The sequence below is a fragment of the Nipponia nippon genome, unplaced genomic scaffold (assembly GCF_047370975.1).
Source record: "Nipponia nippon isolate SJK-2023a ecotype South Korea unplaced genomic scaffold, ASM4737097v1 scaffold_1, whole genome shotgun sequence".
Classification (NCBI taxonomy): domain Eukaryota; kingdom Metazoa; phylum Chordata; class Aves; order Pelecaniformes; family Threskiornithidae; genus Nipponia; species Nipponia nippon.
The window spans coordinates 123,494,205-123,512,408 of record NW_028262290.1 but is presented as its reverse complement, the minus strand read 5'-3'; the positions used below and the strand labels follow the sequence as shown (position 1 = coordinate 123,512,408).

General features: G+C 40.4%; 1 protein-coding gene across 3 annotated transcripts in view; it reads left to right on the top strand.

Annotated features, from left to right (window-relative positions):
- The window catches only part of CMC1 (C-X9-C motif containing 1), a 60,683-nt gene that overhangs the window by 34,190 nt on the left and 8,289 nt on the right, over positions 1-18,204 (top strand). For 2 of the 3 annotated variants that reach the window (XM_087770889.1, XM_087770900.1), the window contains exons 3-5: positions 10,031-10,121; positions 11,534-12,468; positions 14,108-17,559. In XM_087770889.1, the coding sequence (XP_087627015.1) occupies positions 10,031-10,121; positions 11,534-11,648 (206 nt within the window). In that variant the 3' untranslated portion in view covers positions 11,649-12,468; positions 14,108-17,559. Of the gene's footprint in view, positions 1-10,030; positions 10,122-11,533; positions 12,469-14,107; positions 17,560-18,204 lie in introns of those variants that run through there. The other variant, XM_087770898.1, reaches the window with a different exon arrangement.

Here is an 18,204-nt window from a genome sequence, read left to right as displayed (position 1 = left end):
GTACCCCAGAAGTAATTTTGATCAGATCTCATGTGTGTGGTACTGATACAGAAAGGTAGAATGAGGAGAGCTTGACCTATCCTCGTCCAAGTGGCAGAACTATGAGCTGACCATGAAATTGCATGTGTGTATTTTTTTTCAGAATTCCATTTTTTAACTCTAATTACTTCAATCTGGTCCATTTTTGTTACCTGTTTGAAGTATTTGTCTATTTTTTGCTAGTTGTAGTGATTGGGTTGGCTTGAATTACTGTGTTTGGCTGTTTTCCTCAGTCTTTTTTTTTTTTTTTTAAATGAAACAATTTTTCTCTTTCTTAAACTTGCTGCTTTTCAGTTTCATTCACTGTCTCTTAGTGCTTCTTATGAAATTAGGGAGAAAAGGTCCAACAATGTGCTGTGGACAAGTGTGGGTTAATTGGGACAGACAGAAGTACTTCCCTGCTGTTGCCTGGGGCTGTGCCTTGCTTCGGGGTTTCTGGATGTATCTCCGACAAACACCCACAATTCTCAGTCCGAATGGGAGCGAATTTTAGACTGCAGAGCATGTACAGTGAGTCCGGTGAGAGAGGTTCCCCTGGTGTGACCCTCTGCATCCTACAGGAATGGGACTGTGTCTCCATCGTTCATGGCTTTCTTGGATTTATTTGTCATTCTTTGGTGCCAGTTTCTTAAAATCCTCTTCTTTTTCCCCAGAAATTCAGTCTTTAATGATTGTTGGGTTTGAAAGCAACAGAAACCCTGTGAATGTTTCTGTAATAAAAAGTAGATCAACAGCTGAGCAATGACTTCTGTTTTGAATTAAGTGATGTTGGAGAAGGCCTACATGCCTTACATGTGTTTTCAGAAATGGTGTGGTATTGTGGTTTCTAAAAAAACCCAACAAACAACACAAACAAAAAAACCAATAATTTTTTGGTAACTTCTGAAATAGAAAGTTTAAATAAACCATTAATTTCCTATATTCATTTGAAAAGCCTCTTCTAAGCCTTAATTTCAGAAAAGAAATGCTCTTGCCAGGTGTGAGCAGTTGACGAAAACCAGAAACTTGTAATACATATGCATTTAAGAGATGAAAACTTTGAAGACTGTTGCTTCTAAGTGAAGGTAGATGGCATTTACAGGGCAAGTAACTGGATTGTTCTGAAAAAAAGAAACAAACCAAAATCCAACAAATGCAACAAAAAACAACCCCTAAACATTTTTGATCTGTGCAGAATGCCTTTCCTCCCTACTGCTTTGGCCTATTCTGCATCCAGCTGAGGGATACTTTGAGACCAATTAATTTTTGCAGCAGGATTTTGAAAACTTGCTAATGAAAAAGGCATCCATGGTATGACACAAGTAACCACAATTGCAATAGTTGGGACTTCAGCGGGACTTAAGCAAGGCGGGGCAGATAGAGGTTGAAGGAATTCAGGCTAGCATATGCCTTTCTGGTATTGGGGTGGGTGTTTCCCTCTTTCTTCCTCCTCTTCTCTCGGAGGCTTGTCAGTTTAGACCCACCGTGCAAGTGATAGTAGGTGTTTAGAAAGGCATGCGAGAACTTTTTGCTTCAAGGTATAAGCCAAGCTTACAGTTGATAAGGGTCAGGGAGAAACTTCACTTGAGAAAATGTTTTTCCATAGTGTAGACTTTCTGGTACCTTTTTCTGCGGCAACTATTACTGGCTTCTGAGAAAGATGGTATATGGGACAAATGGGCCCTTTGTCTGATTTAGTATGTTATTGTCTCATCTCTAATTGTAAATGTCCCATAAAGCAAAAATCTTCAGATTTGTTTCTAGGGTATTGATAACACATATTCTTTACCCCAAGGCAATGTGTTTAGAGAAACAGTTTCTGGTTTTTTTTGGAAATACTCTTCCTCAGCAGATCACAGTTGTGCTATCTGCCTTCCTGACGATTCTCTCCTGCTGTGCATTCACCTCTCAATCACGAGACAAGTGACTTCTCAGCATTTCATACTGGAGTGCAGGAGACGCTGTACTCTACTGGAGGATCCTGTGTTTGCATTGTATACTTTAAGACCAAGCTGGTTTTCTCTACTGAGAGCACCCTGGAAAAGATTGGGCAGGGGGAGAGATCTTGAACACGGTGAATATCCCTTCCTTAAAATTCCTGGAATCATCTCTCCTCCCCAGTCCTGCGTTGTGTGCTACTACGTATTGATCATCTGCCGCAGGACAGATGCCCCCAGCAGTATGTTGGAGCTACAAAAGCTGAAATGGAGCAGCTTTTTGGGGGATGGTGATGGGCAGGGGAATGGAAAGTATATGATTATTTTTATGTTATAGCAAATGAATATTAGTGGAGACAAAGTATTTGATCTGATAACAGAGGTTCACTTGAAAGAATCAAGGTTATTTTATGTCAATTTTCTCTTTGCCCTATATAAGATGCATTTAATTATTTCGTGCTATCTCCCTCTATTCAAATTAATCTGTCTTATATATATTGTTGCTCAAATTAGAATAATTCTTTAATCAGCTGTGTTATGCATGCCATAGTAGACTAGAATAGGAAAGCTACTTCTGGCATACTGACGATGCATGTATTTTATTTGTTATTGTAATTTAAAAGTAAAATCAGAAATATTGATTTCTACTTGACTGGAGAGATGATTTAGTTTGAATATCAGACTGATCTTAATCAGGTGAGAATTAATTGAGTTGGAGGTATTAGATATTCAGTGATGTTAACTGAACCATGATCAATCTACAGAGAAGCTTTCTTTTGTACTGTGTTGGAAATATCAAATAGCTTGTACTCTACAATGTAAAACAATCTTCTCATGTTCATCCTACTACTTCCTCTGGCTCATTAAATGCACCAGTAATCTGTTCTGTGCATACTGAGTAATCTTCAAAGTAACAAACTAATAAATCACGATTTAATACAAAATTAAAAGCATAATAACTTTGCCATAAAGGTTGCTGATAATGTTTTTGTGCACATTTTACAAACATAGATTGTAAAATCTTGTCCTTGGTTACATTTTAAAGGGAACAGTTTCCTCCTCCTTCCACCATCGCCCCCCAAATCCACATTGTTACTTGGGCATCTTTTCTCCACCCAGTGGTAGACCTCAAGGAATGACCCCAATGTTGAACAAAACTATTTCCGTTTTTGTGCAAAGAGGAAAACCTACCCCAGGAATAGAACATGAGCCTGGTCTGGATCATGATACAAGCTTTTTTTTTTATTTTAAGAGTGTGATAGCAGTATCATAAGTGTTGAGAAAATATAAATGGTGAGATAACACCTCTGTAGGACTTTCTTTTAAGTAGTAAAATTGTAAAGTCTTTAAATAAACTGGAGCCAGACCTGAGAGGATCAATTTATCTTGATAATGGGGAATATTTCATTTGTTTTGTGTACAAGAACATCTGCAAAATAGATGCATAATTACGATTGATAGAACTACAGTTCTAATATTACATGAATTGCATGACACTTTGCAATATGAGTCAATAGGAAAGTACCAAGTATTGTTATAATCTGAATCTGCAAAAAATGAACTTTCAGAAATAGCCTTCCTGCTACATCCAGTTCGTGCACTGAAAATAATAATGATGATCCCTTGGCACGGTGATATCCACACAGCTTGCACCTGGTTATCTGGAGATAAGTCCCAAACACTTTTTGTTCTTCTCTTGCTTTGCACATGGAAAGACTTTCATATTTGCTGAAAGAAATAATTATATAATATTTTTAAATATTTAAAGTAAAAAAATTACCTTTAAAAATCCCCTACAAATATAATCTGTTTGCTGGTTGTTGCCCTTTATTAAATAACAAAAAAATAAAAACTTTCTGATTATTTTTAATGCTTGGGGCAGAGCGTTACAGTTTTTAGCATGAAGTCTTTCCTTTATATAGAGGTAACTGAAACTTTTGCAGTCCGACACACAGATTCTGCCATTTCATTTTGAATGCAGCCCAGTGAAGAGACCAGCCTACCTCTACTTGGGGGAGGAGGGGTGTTGCAGGCTACATAAAGAACAATTGCATCTTAAATATTGTGTATTGTTTTTCTTGTCCACTGTTTGTAGGTCTGCAGACACTGAGATTAAGAATGTTAAATTTAACCTTGTCTGGTTTAATGGTGTGGAAGAAAATCACGATCTTTATGCAACAGAGCTGTGGCTCTGTGTTATGCCAGATCTTGGTTTGTCCCTTTGAGTCAAAAACCTACAAGTTTTTAGTTTCATCACAGAGGAGCAAATACTTCTTTAAACTATGAATATGATCTAAGATAAAAATGGGCAGTACCCTGGCTTTTTATTCCCCCCCCCCCCCTTTTTTTTTTTAATTAAGAAGTATATGTACCAGGACATCTGTTAATAAGCCCCCACCAGCTTTGCTGTAACTAACATTCTGGTAATGTAACTGATCTTTTAAAGTTTGAAAATCAGCACTTTAATGTGGTGATTGTTGCACAGGCCTCTCTGACTGCTTGGATAGACGGGACAATCATATATCCAGTCTTTATTCTAAGTGAACAGTTACCCAGTTTCTCTCCAGTTTCTATCTGCTTCCCGTATTATCTTGTAGTAAAGTTATAAAACGGAGTTGGGGGAAAAAGCTATTAAGAATACTGAAGAAAAACATTCTTCTTAGATACTGACTATTTTTCAGCAAAGAAAGATTTATGTGGACTGTCAAGATCTTTGTAAAAAAAGTTCTTTACAGTGTCAACCTTCTACTTCATTATCAAAGAAATGTTAATAAAAAGAGTGCTCTGTGACTTAAAGCAGTTCTTAATCAACCATCAAATACACTAAATAACAGTCAGACATTAAAAAATAATTCTTGATACTTCCAACATTATTTGTGTAATTCTGTATCTTGAACAGAATTATGCAAAGACTCGGAATAGAATTTTTATAAAAAATAAAACCATGCATGTCCAGACAGCTTTAGAAATAATTTTAGAAGGCTTTAAAAGCTCTTTCTTTTGTTGTTCTGTGATCTTACATGTGCCAGGATCTACAAAAGCAGCTGGTTTTCCCCTTGTTCTCCGTGTCCTGCTTTCTCAAGTAGATAAGTTGAGATAGGGAGACCCAGTGAAATACTGATCTTGGATCCTGGGCAGCTGGAGATCTGGAGGTGCCGGGGACCAAACTCAGCAGCTTCCCCAAGGTACCGAGGGCCCAAGATGGTCCCTGCTGAAGAGTCAGCCCGTGGAAGGGCTCATCGCTGGCCTCGGCCACAAAGCCCTCACGTCTGTCCCTGAAAATCGTAGGAGCTACGTGGTCTTCCCATCGTAGGCAGATCACCTCTCTGTTCCTGCATGCCGTACGTAGTTAGCAGGTGAGAACTGGCAAAACTGAGTTGCTCTGTATTCAAATATGCTTGTTCAGCTTTTGTTCAGTTGGAAGCAGACCTTCGTCTTGGCAAAGATACCATTTGGTCTTACATACTTGGTTGATTTAGAGAAGGTACTAAATTGTAATCTTGCTTTAGCAGTTAAAATTTCTGTATGTGGCTGTGATGGCCAAAAAGTAATGAGACTTAAAATTCTCAGAACTGTGCCCAAAACGTATGTTGGATTTGCCTTACAAGAGAAGCACAAAGCTTTCTCGTGAGAGGGAGGAAGAAGACAAAATCTGGCCTTGCATCAGTGATGAACTGTGCAGTGAACTGTATCCTCGAGCGGAGTTCTTTGCTCAGTGTGCGTTCCCTTAGACACAGCCTATGGCACGGAGAAGAGCCTGTGGGGCTAACCTATGTCAGATATGACGTCATGAACCGTAACTGCTGCAGGTGAAAGAGGGGTCCATAGCCAGTTTCCATGGTAACTGGTAGGCACCTGCAGCTCTTTGACGCAGTACTGGATCTGTCCTTAGCTGTGCATGGAGCATTCAGTGATGGACATATGTAGCTGTCCTGGCAAAGCCTCATCGGGGCTCATTTTGTGGAGGGCAAGCTTTTTTTCCCTTTCTAATAACAACAACTCCTGTTGTGTGCAGCTCCATCCCTCATTTTATTTATAAATATTGGGGTTAACCTTTATTGTTTGTTTGAAACATTTCTTTCTGTTTTGTTACAATCGGCACTGAATTTGCAGACTCACCCAAATTTGCATCTAGTTTTGCTGCTGCCGGAGGTTCTGTTTTGGTAGTGTGCTGCTTGCAAGGAGAGAGGATATGAATCATAGAATCATAGAATCATTAAGAGAAAACATTATATGAGCTTGTAAAGTCACGGAAAGCCATTTGCTGAAGTCATAAAGGTTGGATGATGCACAAGATTTTTCTAAAAGATCGATTCTGCTCTGAAAGAGCAATTGTTCTTTGTATCACGTGCAGTATCAGGAAGCAGGTTCCTCTGAGTGTGAGACCGGGTTCCCTAGCGTTCTCATTACCACTCGTAGCTGTTAAAGTGTTAAACTACAATGGCTTTGTAATCAGATCCTGCGTATCCGCTCCTTTTGTGGTATTTTGCTATGCACCCTGAAGCTTTGTGCTACAATGCAGATATTGCTTGAGTGAGGAATGAGTGGCGATTGTCAAGATTACGGAGATAGAGATTAATTCTTGGTGTGAGATTATATCTGGAACTATTGTGCGCTATTTGTGAGATTATTCTCCAAACCAGTAGTTTTAACACTCTTTGTGCTGCTGAACCTTGAGATGTTTTGTTTCACAAAAGGGTTGTGAGCAAGACAGAGCATAATTAAAAATAAAACAATATTCTCCAGGCTCCTGTGAGGTTTTTGGTGAATGTTTATAACTAAACCTATCTTGCACCACACTCCTTGGGTGACTGCCAAAGGGATTTTAAAGTGCTGGAAGTAAGAGGAGAGAGGGATAATCAAATTTTGTGTGCTCATATGAGGATGCCTGATACGCTTTAACCTGCTCCTTTTTTTCCCCTCTGCTGTTAAGCATCAGCAACGTTAAAGCTCGATAGCTGGAAGCAGTTTTATCACTTTGCAACAGTGCCTGGCCGTGTACCGCAAGCAGGGCCTTCTGAAGCCAGGGAATGCTTGCAATTGCAGTTCAGGTTGTGTTCACTGGGACATCACGCCTTGATCCAATCAAGACTGGTGAGTTAACAAGTGAGAGGGACCTCCTGTTGGCTTCAGCAGTTTTTTTACTTCACAGTTTCCAGAAGGAATGATTGCTATGAAAAAACCCAGCACATCACTTAAGGAAGTGCCTGTAGAGAGTAGAAATCAAAGTGGTCACTAGACAAACCATAAGCTTTCACAGGCTTCTGATGTTTTTCCCAGAAAAAACAAAGGACATTTTTAGAAATGCGATAATAGGTATGATTTTTCTGAGATGCTCATGTAGGGACATTCAATGTAAACAGTCCAGGAAACAGGAGAAGAAACATCAGATTCACCTTTAAAAGCCAAAGAAACATTTTGATCATCTAATAGCACACTTCTGCTGTTCTTCTGAGCTTACACTGCTTCGTAAACTTCAGCTATTCAGAAGTATCCTCAGAGTTGCATTTGTGTATCTGGATTGTATGTGGATTGTATGTGTTCTAGGTCTAAACTAAAAAACATACCAAACAAGATCTTAGAAATTGAGCATGCTTGCTAAAAGATACCTTTGAGCACAGGTTACAATGTCTTCCAAACTAGTAATTAACTCGTTCATTTAAAGCCATTTTTTGCATACTTTCATCTGGTACATTTTCAAGCGGCGTATGGGGATGTTACCAGTGTATGCTGTGAGGTGCTGGGCTGAAGCACGGTTTAAGTGGTGTTCAATAATATGTTCAAAGTAGGTAAGACATCAGTTCTTTGCAACGTTTTGCAAAGACATACGTAAGTTTGGCAGTGTGAGGACACTTAAGACTGTCATCAACACTTTGAGCAATCAATAATTTTTTTGTAAGTTATTTTATCAAAAGTTAAATTAATAGAGCCATAGGCAAGCAGATTAGCCTCACCTAGGGGTTGCTCACAGCTGTTGGATCACTGTCTCCTTAAAGTCTTGCTAGTAGTGTCCAGGATACTAGAAGGTGGATTTTGTCCCACTGTGGTCCGCGATTGCTTAATGCCCATTTCAGTGGGCATCTGCTGTGAGCAAAGGATAGGTTTCCATCTTGCTGCTTTTATAGGCACAAATCTCTGTTTTCTTATTTAAATTTAGATGGAATGGAAGTTACATCATTGTACGGGATCAACAGTGACTTAGTAGGCAGATCTGAAACTTCAGCTAAATGTCTTGAAAACATACAAGGACAGGTACAGGACTACGCTGCAATGGGTATGGTTAACAGTCGTGCCCATATTTTCACATGGTCAATAACTTGCAGGTGTTCGAGGTGCCTTTCTGATTCCCAGCATGACTTCAGAAGGTATATCTGTACAGTCAGCTTAAGGAATGGAAGTGATACAAAAATTGCCGCTTCCGTAAATATTACGTATCTGATCACTGTGTATAAAGCGTGGAAGATTCTGGTGTGAGTACATGAAGTACAAGTTTTTGGACAAAACAGAATAAGAGCAATGCATTGAGCATATATATATGTATAGACATATGATATTCAATGTGCATATACTGAATGTACGTAAACATACTCAATGTACGTATGCGTTGAGTATAGATATCGTGATTTACCCTTTGTATGATGTAGTGTCATCAAGTTTTGATGTTTCTGGATTAGCTGTAGGTTTTGCTAAAGATGTTCAAGAATATAACGATTTCTGTATGCCCTAAATTTGCTGGATATTAAATCACTTCCAGGACAAGCTCAGAAGAGGAGAAATGGGTGGAACTCTGGAAGGGGACACAGTAGATTTGACTTGGTACTTGACCTGGCTACTGGGTTGATCTTGGACATTTGGCTTTCTCTCCCCCCCGCCCCGTTAAATGCAGATGATTACTAACTCAGACCCCTTACAACAAAGCAGTCTGAAATCTCCTTATAGGAATAACAGCTAATTCTTAACCTACTTTATTATTTAGTGAAACACCTGTACAGGGTGCTGGTAACAATGAGACATAATTTTCGTTACTCCCAGATAAAAACCACACCCTTAACGATTATTTTGCTTCCCCTCCAGCCCCCAAAGCTATTCCTTTTTCAGCATCTCACTGACTTGTTTTTAAGTCTCGAGACCCTTAAGACTGACCGGGTACTCTCACTTCATTGAGCAAATGGATGCAAGATTGTTTCTCTTGGGAAGAGACAGATCATTGTCTCTCCTTCCTTTGACATTCCCTTGCTCTTAAATGCCAGAGATCATGATCCCAGAAATGTTGATGATCATCAGTATTTTTGGGGGCGATGCTCTTCACCAGCCGTTTGGACTTCAGAGAAACTCCATATTGAAGAACAGCTACAGGCCACTACACAAGGCAGAGAAGGTAGAGAGAAGATAGCAGTCCCTCTCGGAGTGCTGTAGTGCCATGGAGTACCACCTGGCACTCCCAGCTGATAAACTGCTGGCTTTCTCCTTGCACTCTGAGAAGGGATTTTTGGAAATGCCAGGAAAGAACCATGACCTCACAGGTTTCTTATCTCCTGCCCGAGGGAACCTTCACAGGAGGCGATTGCCAGTGGCATTTCTTTGAGATCGTAGTTGATGTCAACATTACTGCCCTCTTCATTTGTAGATACAAACATACTTCAGTAATTTCAAAAGCTCTCGTTGTAGAGGAAACGCTACCAACCCTGGCTTACCTAGTTTTTCGTGCTTCCTTTTGTTCTGCTGTGATAGTCCTGGGTAGTCAGTATGAAAAGCAGGCGCAAGAATCATGGATTTGCTGCAAGAATAACTTCAGAAATTTGTTGGTATTAGCAACAGCGGTATGTGTGTGAATGTGTTACATGATATGAGAGGAGAATCCCAATTAAAATCTTGTTGCTAAACAAGTGACAAAGACCTTACAAACAGTATGAGACTCCGGGCCAGCTATGGTTATATTAATAATAATAAAATATCAGATCTGCTCTGTGAGGGTTTTTGTATATGGAATATTATACACATAGGAGCATTTTTTTACCAATTGTCATTCTTTTAACTTTAATTTAGTTTGTGGGGTTTTTTTCTTTTTTTCCCAGCGTTTACTAAATGCTGTCAAGAAACTGGTCTTCTCATGGTGGTGAAGTGTCGGCAGGAGAACACAGCACTGAAAGATTGTCTCGTTGGCTAGTAAGTCCCTTGTGAGGTTTTGTTGTTTTTTTGTTGTATGGCCTATACTAACCTAGAAATGAGTAGAAATCTTAAATCTTCCCAAAAGGATTTTGCAAGGTTGGTGACTTTGATTATGTTCTGAAAATTGCATCTTCATTTGGGGAAAAAACGTGCTGGTCAGGGTCCTACCTGACAAGATTTTATTTCCTTAATAAAGCTGTCCTGTGGCTATCAAGATTCTCGTCTTCATTTAAATAGTGACGGATCTAGATTTTCAGCCCAGAACAACATGTAGCCCTGTATTCGCTACGCTGAATTACATATGTGGGGAATGGGGGTGAGCGCAGAAGCACCTTCACGCTCTGTTAGTGACACAGGATAAGTTTGTTTTGCTTTTGCATCTTGAACTGTTTTTTAAGATTTAGTCTTTGTCCTGAAACTGTCCTGCTGTTGTGAACAGCAGCCGCAATGGGAAATTGTTAGATACTAAAGAGGTCAACTTCATGCCATGGTGGACTGAAACGTCTCTTTTGGAAGCCCTAATTTGTCCCCGGTGCCATCAGGCTGAGGTGTTAGATTTTTGAATTTCCCAGCGTGAGGGTTGGGGATTTTTTGAATTTGACTGGGAGGAGAAGGGGATTGTTTTGGTTTTTGGTGGAATGTGTGTCCTGCCCTGTTAAACCAGAGATTAAAATTAAATGCCTTTAAAATAGTGACGGTTATTCTCAGGTATTTGGGAATTGATGAAAACACGTGTGCAGCCAGGCAAGCGTTCAAGCCTAACTGCAGTGAGAACTTGCTGGAGCTATTCGGTTTTATTTGTCTATACCTCCATGCATTAAGTTTTGCCTTTAAAAAAAAAAGGTTAAAAAAAAAAAAAAAGGCAACATCCGAGCCAAATGCACACTGCTGAAAAAAATGTTTAGTGCTTGAATAATTATACTTAAAATCAAAATTATGAGAAAAATGAATTTAATGATCAAGGATGTACATGTTTACCATTCAAGACATACAGTTGAACCTGTTCCCAGTAGTTGCTTGAGTGCATAAATACAAGTGTACTCCGGCAGATTCCCATGCTGAGGACGCTAACTGCGAATAATAACAAATTATTTCGCTGAACTGAAATACCAAATGTCTTTCCCGTTTTCTACCTTTCCTCTTCATGGCTTCACTGTAGAGGCTTGAAAAGGACTACGCCTCCAGAGAGAGCACGATCATGAGAGAATGCAGACCAACTCAGTATTTAAGAGTTTATGAAGATAACTCTTAACTGCTTATGTACTTTATTAAAAAAAGGTATTTTATTATTGTATGCAGGCAAATGTTCTTTGGGTGTGAAAGGAAGATCAGTTATGAGTGTTATTCATGCAATATCTGTTCCATGTTCCAAGATGAAAACCCGTATTATGTATTTGTCTGTCTTGTAGCTATTCCGATCCATTATTCTATGAGGAATGCAAAACAGAATATTTGAAGCAAAGAGAAGAATACAGAGCAACTGGAATTAAGAAAAAAAGACAGAAGCTTACTTCAAATGTGTAGTTAAAACTTAAAATGAACTTTTCAAAATTTATATCCAACTTTGATTTGACTTGATTTAAACAGACTTAAGTCATCTGTACCCCTCTGTGGAATTTAACTGAAATAATACACAAAATGAGATGAATGGAGAATAAAATAATCTCTGAACTTAGAATTCATTTTTTTTTTATTTTCTGTGATTAAAGATACAAAGCATGCTGTCACAGTTTGCAAGAGAAGTTGCAAAGGTTTGTTCCTCTGTCTGGACCCGAGGTCCTGAAACCAATTTACAAATGGTCTTTTGGAATTTAAGGCTTGTCTAGTTATGTGTGGCAGGCTACATAAAAACTTAAGGGTGAATAATTTAAGTTGTATTAACTGATCACAAATTGGGTATACATTAAAATTGGTCTATTTGTCATCTGAAGCTGAGGGTGTATGGAGATGCTCTTGATGCTCTTACTAGAAGAGAAGGGTGGCAAACGCAGAAGAGAAGAGCTTCTTGGACCGATTTGATTTCTCTTTTTCTTGAAAATGTTGAGTCATATGAGAACCTGACAGTACTTTTTGCCTACGCTGTGACTCATTTTTAAGTCTACGTTGTCAGAAGAGGTGGACGCCCCCTGCCCATGCGTGGCCCAGGCTGACTGTTTTGACTCTAGAGGAAAAAGTCATCTGATCGAGACCTTCCCTGAGAAGGGGACAAGGCACGCTGAAGGCAGCATCGAGAGCAGTATCCTCCCCTGCTTTCCTCTTTCAGAATGAAGATGATTGCTTGTATAAGCTTCCACGCTTCAGGAGTGAGCAAGTGACCACACTTGCAAAATTACTACGGGTAGAGGTGAGTAAGAACAACTTCACTAGGTATGTAAGATGCAGGTCACTTCTTGCAGAAACTAAGTGTAAGCAAGTCCCTGTTTAAAAAGGGGCACACAAAGGATCTTTTGTAGGCTGATACTTGAAGCTGCTTAATTGTAGAACTCTCAGATGCATAAATGGCTTCACTAGAGATAGTGAGTAAAACCTTGTATTACTCTCTTGGGGTATCTTTTGAAGCATTTTGAAAAAAAAAATTCTTTACAAGTGAGGGAAGGCTGCACTTAGAAAACTTACATGGTAATTTTAATGCCTTGATTTTACAAAAAAAGATTTTTGCCTGAATAAGTAAGTAGTAAGATTTGTTCGTTTTCCATCAGAACGTGCAAAATGTGACTTATTTTACTACTGTTTCACCACAAAGCCAGTACTGTTCTAAAGCTATTCAAGTAGGAAAATCACATCAGACTTTGAGACACATTGTATGTGAAGTACCTAATGTTGCAGGTTAGTCCTTGCTCTTTATTCTGTGCCTTTTACTGGAATAATCAATAATAATGTTGCTTCTGCTGTTACACAGCAAGATTGGCTGGAGGATTAGGGAACGCTTGTGAGTGAGAAGCTGAAAAGATGTGTAGCATTCAGCCTTGTTGGGCAAACTTAAGTGGCCCTCAGCTCTAAAACGAACCACCTTAAAATAGCTTCTGTGGAATAACGTGTCCTACACCTGTACTTGCTCTTGACTCCTCAGATCAAGTGTTTTGGAAAACAAAACTATGCCACATTAGTTAGTGGAAAATCAGTTGTTTCCCTGTATGTATTTAAAAAAGAGGAAACTTAAGGTAGATGGTGAAATGTTTTTTAAGGACAGCGACTGTTCTGTTGTCCCACTGTGAAAATCTGCTACATTTTCAACTTCTGGAAAGCGAGCCTGGCTGGTTTTAATTTTTGTCAAAAGCACTTCCCAAGGGGATTTGGGCTGAGGTGCGCATTCTCTTAGAGGGAAGTGCTGTGTGCTGCCAGCGGTACGTGCCTGCACCGAGGGCTCACCTGGGTCTTACTGAGGTTCACACTACAGCCGGTGAATACAGACAGCGGCACCAGCAATGGGTTTCTTCTTTTCTGGCTTAGCAGAAAGTACGTTCAGCAGGTGAGGGGGAACCCCAGGGCACTGACTGGTGCTGCTGGGAAGGAACTAATGCCTGTAGTGGAACACGGCCCAGTTTAACCTGCAGGTATTACTCCCCCCCCATCTTATACATGCTTCACGTGAAGGACCGATAACCAGGCTCTACTGTCAAGGCTGAAATTGCATGTACTGAATTATGCTGTCAGCCCTTCATTTCTGTTGACCTACACTATTCTGTGCGTAAGGAAGGAGTGGGTTATTGCAGCTCCTCCCTTGTTTACCGTGGCACTTAGAGCTGGGCTTTGCCCTTGGCTCTGGCATCAGCTTCCTCTGCAACACACCCATGGCCTTAATGTGATGTTTCCTAGTTTTAAATTCTTGATTTCATACCTTTTCCTTTCTTAATGTCTTGTGCAGTATCCTGTATTTTAATTGCATTTACATCTTTTATTTAAAGTTTAAATGAAAGAATGAGTTCTATGAAGAAGTGACAAACTCATACTAGTAAATGGCTTTGGTTTTGGTTTTGTCTCAGCCGCAACCTGTCCTTCCTGCTCAGGTTAATGGGAAACGGCCCTAGATGCTAACCAATGCAAGAAGACAGCAACAATATGGACAAGGCCTTCAGCAGTGAACCGGAAGCATTTTTGCTATGTGTTGAGTATTTTTAAAAAAGCACTTCTGTTTGGTCAGAAGTTATTAATGAATGATGAGAGGGTATAGCTCTGGAAGCCTGGCTGTCTTCCCCCCTCAGCCCCTCCGCCTCCCAGCAAAACATGTAGCTGCCGGTACTCACCGAGAGTAGCCAGCTACAGGTGATGAGGAAGGCAGCTGACATCAGTGCAGACACGCAGTACTTCACCTGGCCATCTTCATCTAAACCAGGGATTGCAACTCTAATTAATGGTCCCTAGATGTTTCTTCATATGTCTTTTCATTTTGAAATCAAATCTGCAGGGTTCTTACACATTATTATTCTGCATAGGAGTAGACAATTGGTGGAATTAGTCTAGGTGTATCTCCCGTGTTTTCAAGTTAGCCTATTAAGATAAAAAGATTACTAAAGTGCAGAGGCAGGGACTAACTCGAGTAGGTCAGCCAAAGTCTGAAGTGCCGCTAGCCCATCGTAGCTAGTATTTGCGTAAGTGCCTGATGTTTTCTAACACATGACCTCCTTAAAAATTAAGGTGGCATTACCGAGTGTTTGCAGTTCCAATTTTAAGACTGCCCGTTCCAATTTTTGCCTGTTCCAATTTTAAGACTAACAAGAAGCTTTCACAAAGTTGTGCGGCTTTCACCGTAGCCGTGCCGCTAGCCCGCACCCGGTGCTTACCCCCTTGAACGGGAACCGTGTGCTCAGCCAGTTTAAAACCATCCACTGTGTGGCACTATTGATTGACATTGGTGGAATTGGGTCTTAAAGCCAGGAGACGGACTTGTCACCTAGCACCCTCGCGCAGTGCAGCGAGGCGTCTGTCACAGCTTCTGCAGCGTAGGGGCCCATCTTTTCCTCTTCATACCACTTGGGAGAAGTTGACAAGCAGCCAGGATGCCCCCATTTTTCAGTTCAGTGTACCAAAGCTCTCTTCAAACTCCTGAGAGAAGCCCCCTACAAATGTGAAATCTAAAAGGAAGGAGGAAAAGGGCGTCATAGACTTACTTAAAAAGTTTGCCTTCATAGAGTAAAATGAAAACTCTGAGGAAAGAGGAGTTGCATTCTGTAAGGCACAGGGTTTTCAAAGAGGAGTGGAACTACCTACCGGTGCAGTCTCCGAGTCCTCACCCAGCAATTAATCTGTAAGCCAGAAACCCATTCTGCCTCATATTTAGTACAGCCATGCTCCTCCTCAAGTAATTCCTGCAAGCTTGTGTTCTCTCGTTACTCTGCTGGTCCAAAAATGGTCAAATACAGTTGAAACATTAAGTGTTCCATCTAGTTAAAAATCAGTTCGGTAACAATAAGCAGCACCTGGTTCTTTCTTTCATGCTTTTCCCCTACATCAACCATCCGTACTCAAACACTATCATCTTACCACTTAATTACTGTATCTTGATGTTTGAACCACTTTCTCTCTTCCATCTTAAAATAGGATGAAATGAATTCTGCTGGACACTGATCTCGGTTCACATCACAGCGCATTTACTACAGAGAACAGATTTTTTTTTGTTAAAAACCAGTTCAACTGCTTATCAGGCTTGGGATTTTCCAACTCGATTAAAATTAGGGTTTACCTTTAGTGCTGATAATAAAAAAAAAAAGAAATACTTTGTCCACTGTCCTATGTTCGTACAATTGCAAGTAGCACACCACCCCTCCCACCCAGAAAGGGGCAAAAGGCTGGCCCTTATAAAACAAAGCAATACAAACACCCCCCCAAAACCCACCTGCCTTTTTGTATTCATCTGCACAGAGCAACAGGGAGACACCTTACTGCTCTGCGAGCACTTGTCTTCACAGGGCCTGTCTGAGCACCAGAAGGAAGCGCAGGCGAGTCCGTCAGGTACCGGAGCTTTTCACTCTTCCTTTACCAGGCCACAGCGTCATTAAAAATACAGGTGCCTGAGCGTAGGCGTCTCAAAGTCTACTGCAAGTAGTTTTTGAAATAAAATGAGATCTGTTTTACATCACCAGTGTAGTTCATATTATACTTGCATGGGCCTGTGTTACATTATTTGGACTGGGTGTTGTCTTACTGCAACTCCCCCATATGTCCAGTACTGCTCTCGTCTTTTTCCAGCTGTAAAAATTTGACACTGCATCACAGCTAATTTGGGAGTTTGCTTTCTTCAATATGGCTAGTTCACATAAGAGGAAAACTAATCAGCTGTAAAGCCACAAAACCGGCAGGGAGACTCAAAATGGTCAGATTTTAAAAATACTTAAAATGAACCAAACAGTGGAAGTTTACATATGAGTTATTAGAATTTAGTCCAGCTCTTCAAATATCCAAATACATATTCATCAGCCTGCCATATGCTCACTTAAATGTGCAAAGCAACAACCTTCTCCTGCCCCAAAAGCTGTCTTCCATTTCTGTTAAAAGGAATTAGTGCTTTCTTAAATTCAAAATTGTCCAGTCAGTGGTTGGGTAAAGTTTTGAAATGTTCCAAGTTTGCATTCAAGTGAATTTTCTTTCGGCATCATTTGAAAACTTTGGTCCTTACTTTATGCAATTTTATGGTTTTCTGTAACAAACGCACGTGCGCACACAAAACAGCAGAACCTCCTCGCTACAGCTACTTCTGCATGTAATTTGCTGTCACTGCGATGAAAAGCTTTCACTTCTGAAAATGGAAAAAGCACTGTAAGCCACTAGCGGCATGGATTTAAATGACTTTTCCATCCTGAGTCAAAATTTGATTGTATGCTTCAGACCAACAGATGCTTCACGAGCCAGCAAGCTCCCAAGTGACTTCAAGTCTGGGGACTTTTTTCAAATGTCACGGTGCGGCCACAGCAACGAGCGAGCGGATGGGAAATGCTGCCTACAGCAAGCTCGCCGTCAGCCTGCCCTCCTCTCTCGGGTAGCAGCAGTTCTTCTGAAGTCCCTCTCGGCAAGCATCGCTGCTCCCTTCTCCGGCCCGGGAAGCAGCACAGAGATAAACCAAGAGTCAAAGGCAAAGCCCAGAAAGTCTCAGGCGCCGCACAGAGCAGCTTCATTTTCAGTTTCCCTGTCACACGGGACAGGCCGAGCAGGAACCTTTTGCCACAAGTCGTCTAACCCCAGGAACGCGCCGTAGCTTAAGGCGTAACTAAGCTCTTCAGGTTTCAACATCTAAGAGAATACGTCGAAACAGTCTGCAGCGGATGTTTGGTTTTTTCCTGGATGGAGGAGGATGAGCTGAGGCTCAATTGTTTGTGTTTGGAATGACCTCCCTCCACAATCAAGAAATTAAAACTTGGTAAAAAAATTTTGTGCCAAATACCGAAAGGAGATTTGTAAGTGAAACCAATTTCAAACAAAAATAAATTTATTTAAAATCTTACACAGTAGAATTCCTTCATTGCACAAACCAAAGTCTTAATCATGTTGATGTCTGTTGGATAATACATTACTTAATAAAAATCCTCTGTACTGTGGAAGTGGGGAACCCCCAAAAGTAAGCTACATTAGAACTAGATACCACATAGCTTATGCAGCCACATGAGAAATGGTTTCTGCTGCTTTGTTATTACACAGGTAGTTGGTTCTATCAGCTAAAGCCTAGTGACTTGGATTTGTTTTATGCATATTGGGTTTTGTTCTATTACTTTCCCAGAGATTGTACTCCCCTGAGTCAGCTGTGTTCATTGGTCAGAATAAATTCCAGCATCTGACACCATTTCCATTAATCACAGACAAGCCAGTATACGTGAGCAAGATAATAGAAAGATAAAAACAATATCTGGTGAATGGGAAACATTATTTATGTATGCTGTTCACTAATACAGTAGAAGGTAGCCGGAAGGCATTTTTTCACCTCTGATAGAGAGCCTGAAAGAGGAGAAGACAACAGGCATCATAGGAAGTACATCCTCCACAGGGGAGGAAGTATCTGGAACCACACAGGTCATGGAGCACCTTGGTAGCACTTTTACAGCCCATCACTGTGCTACAGTCATCGCTTCCTCATGGATTTGCAAGCAATTTT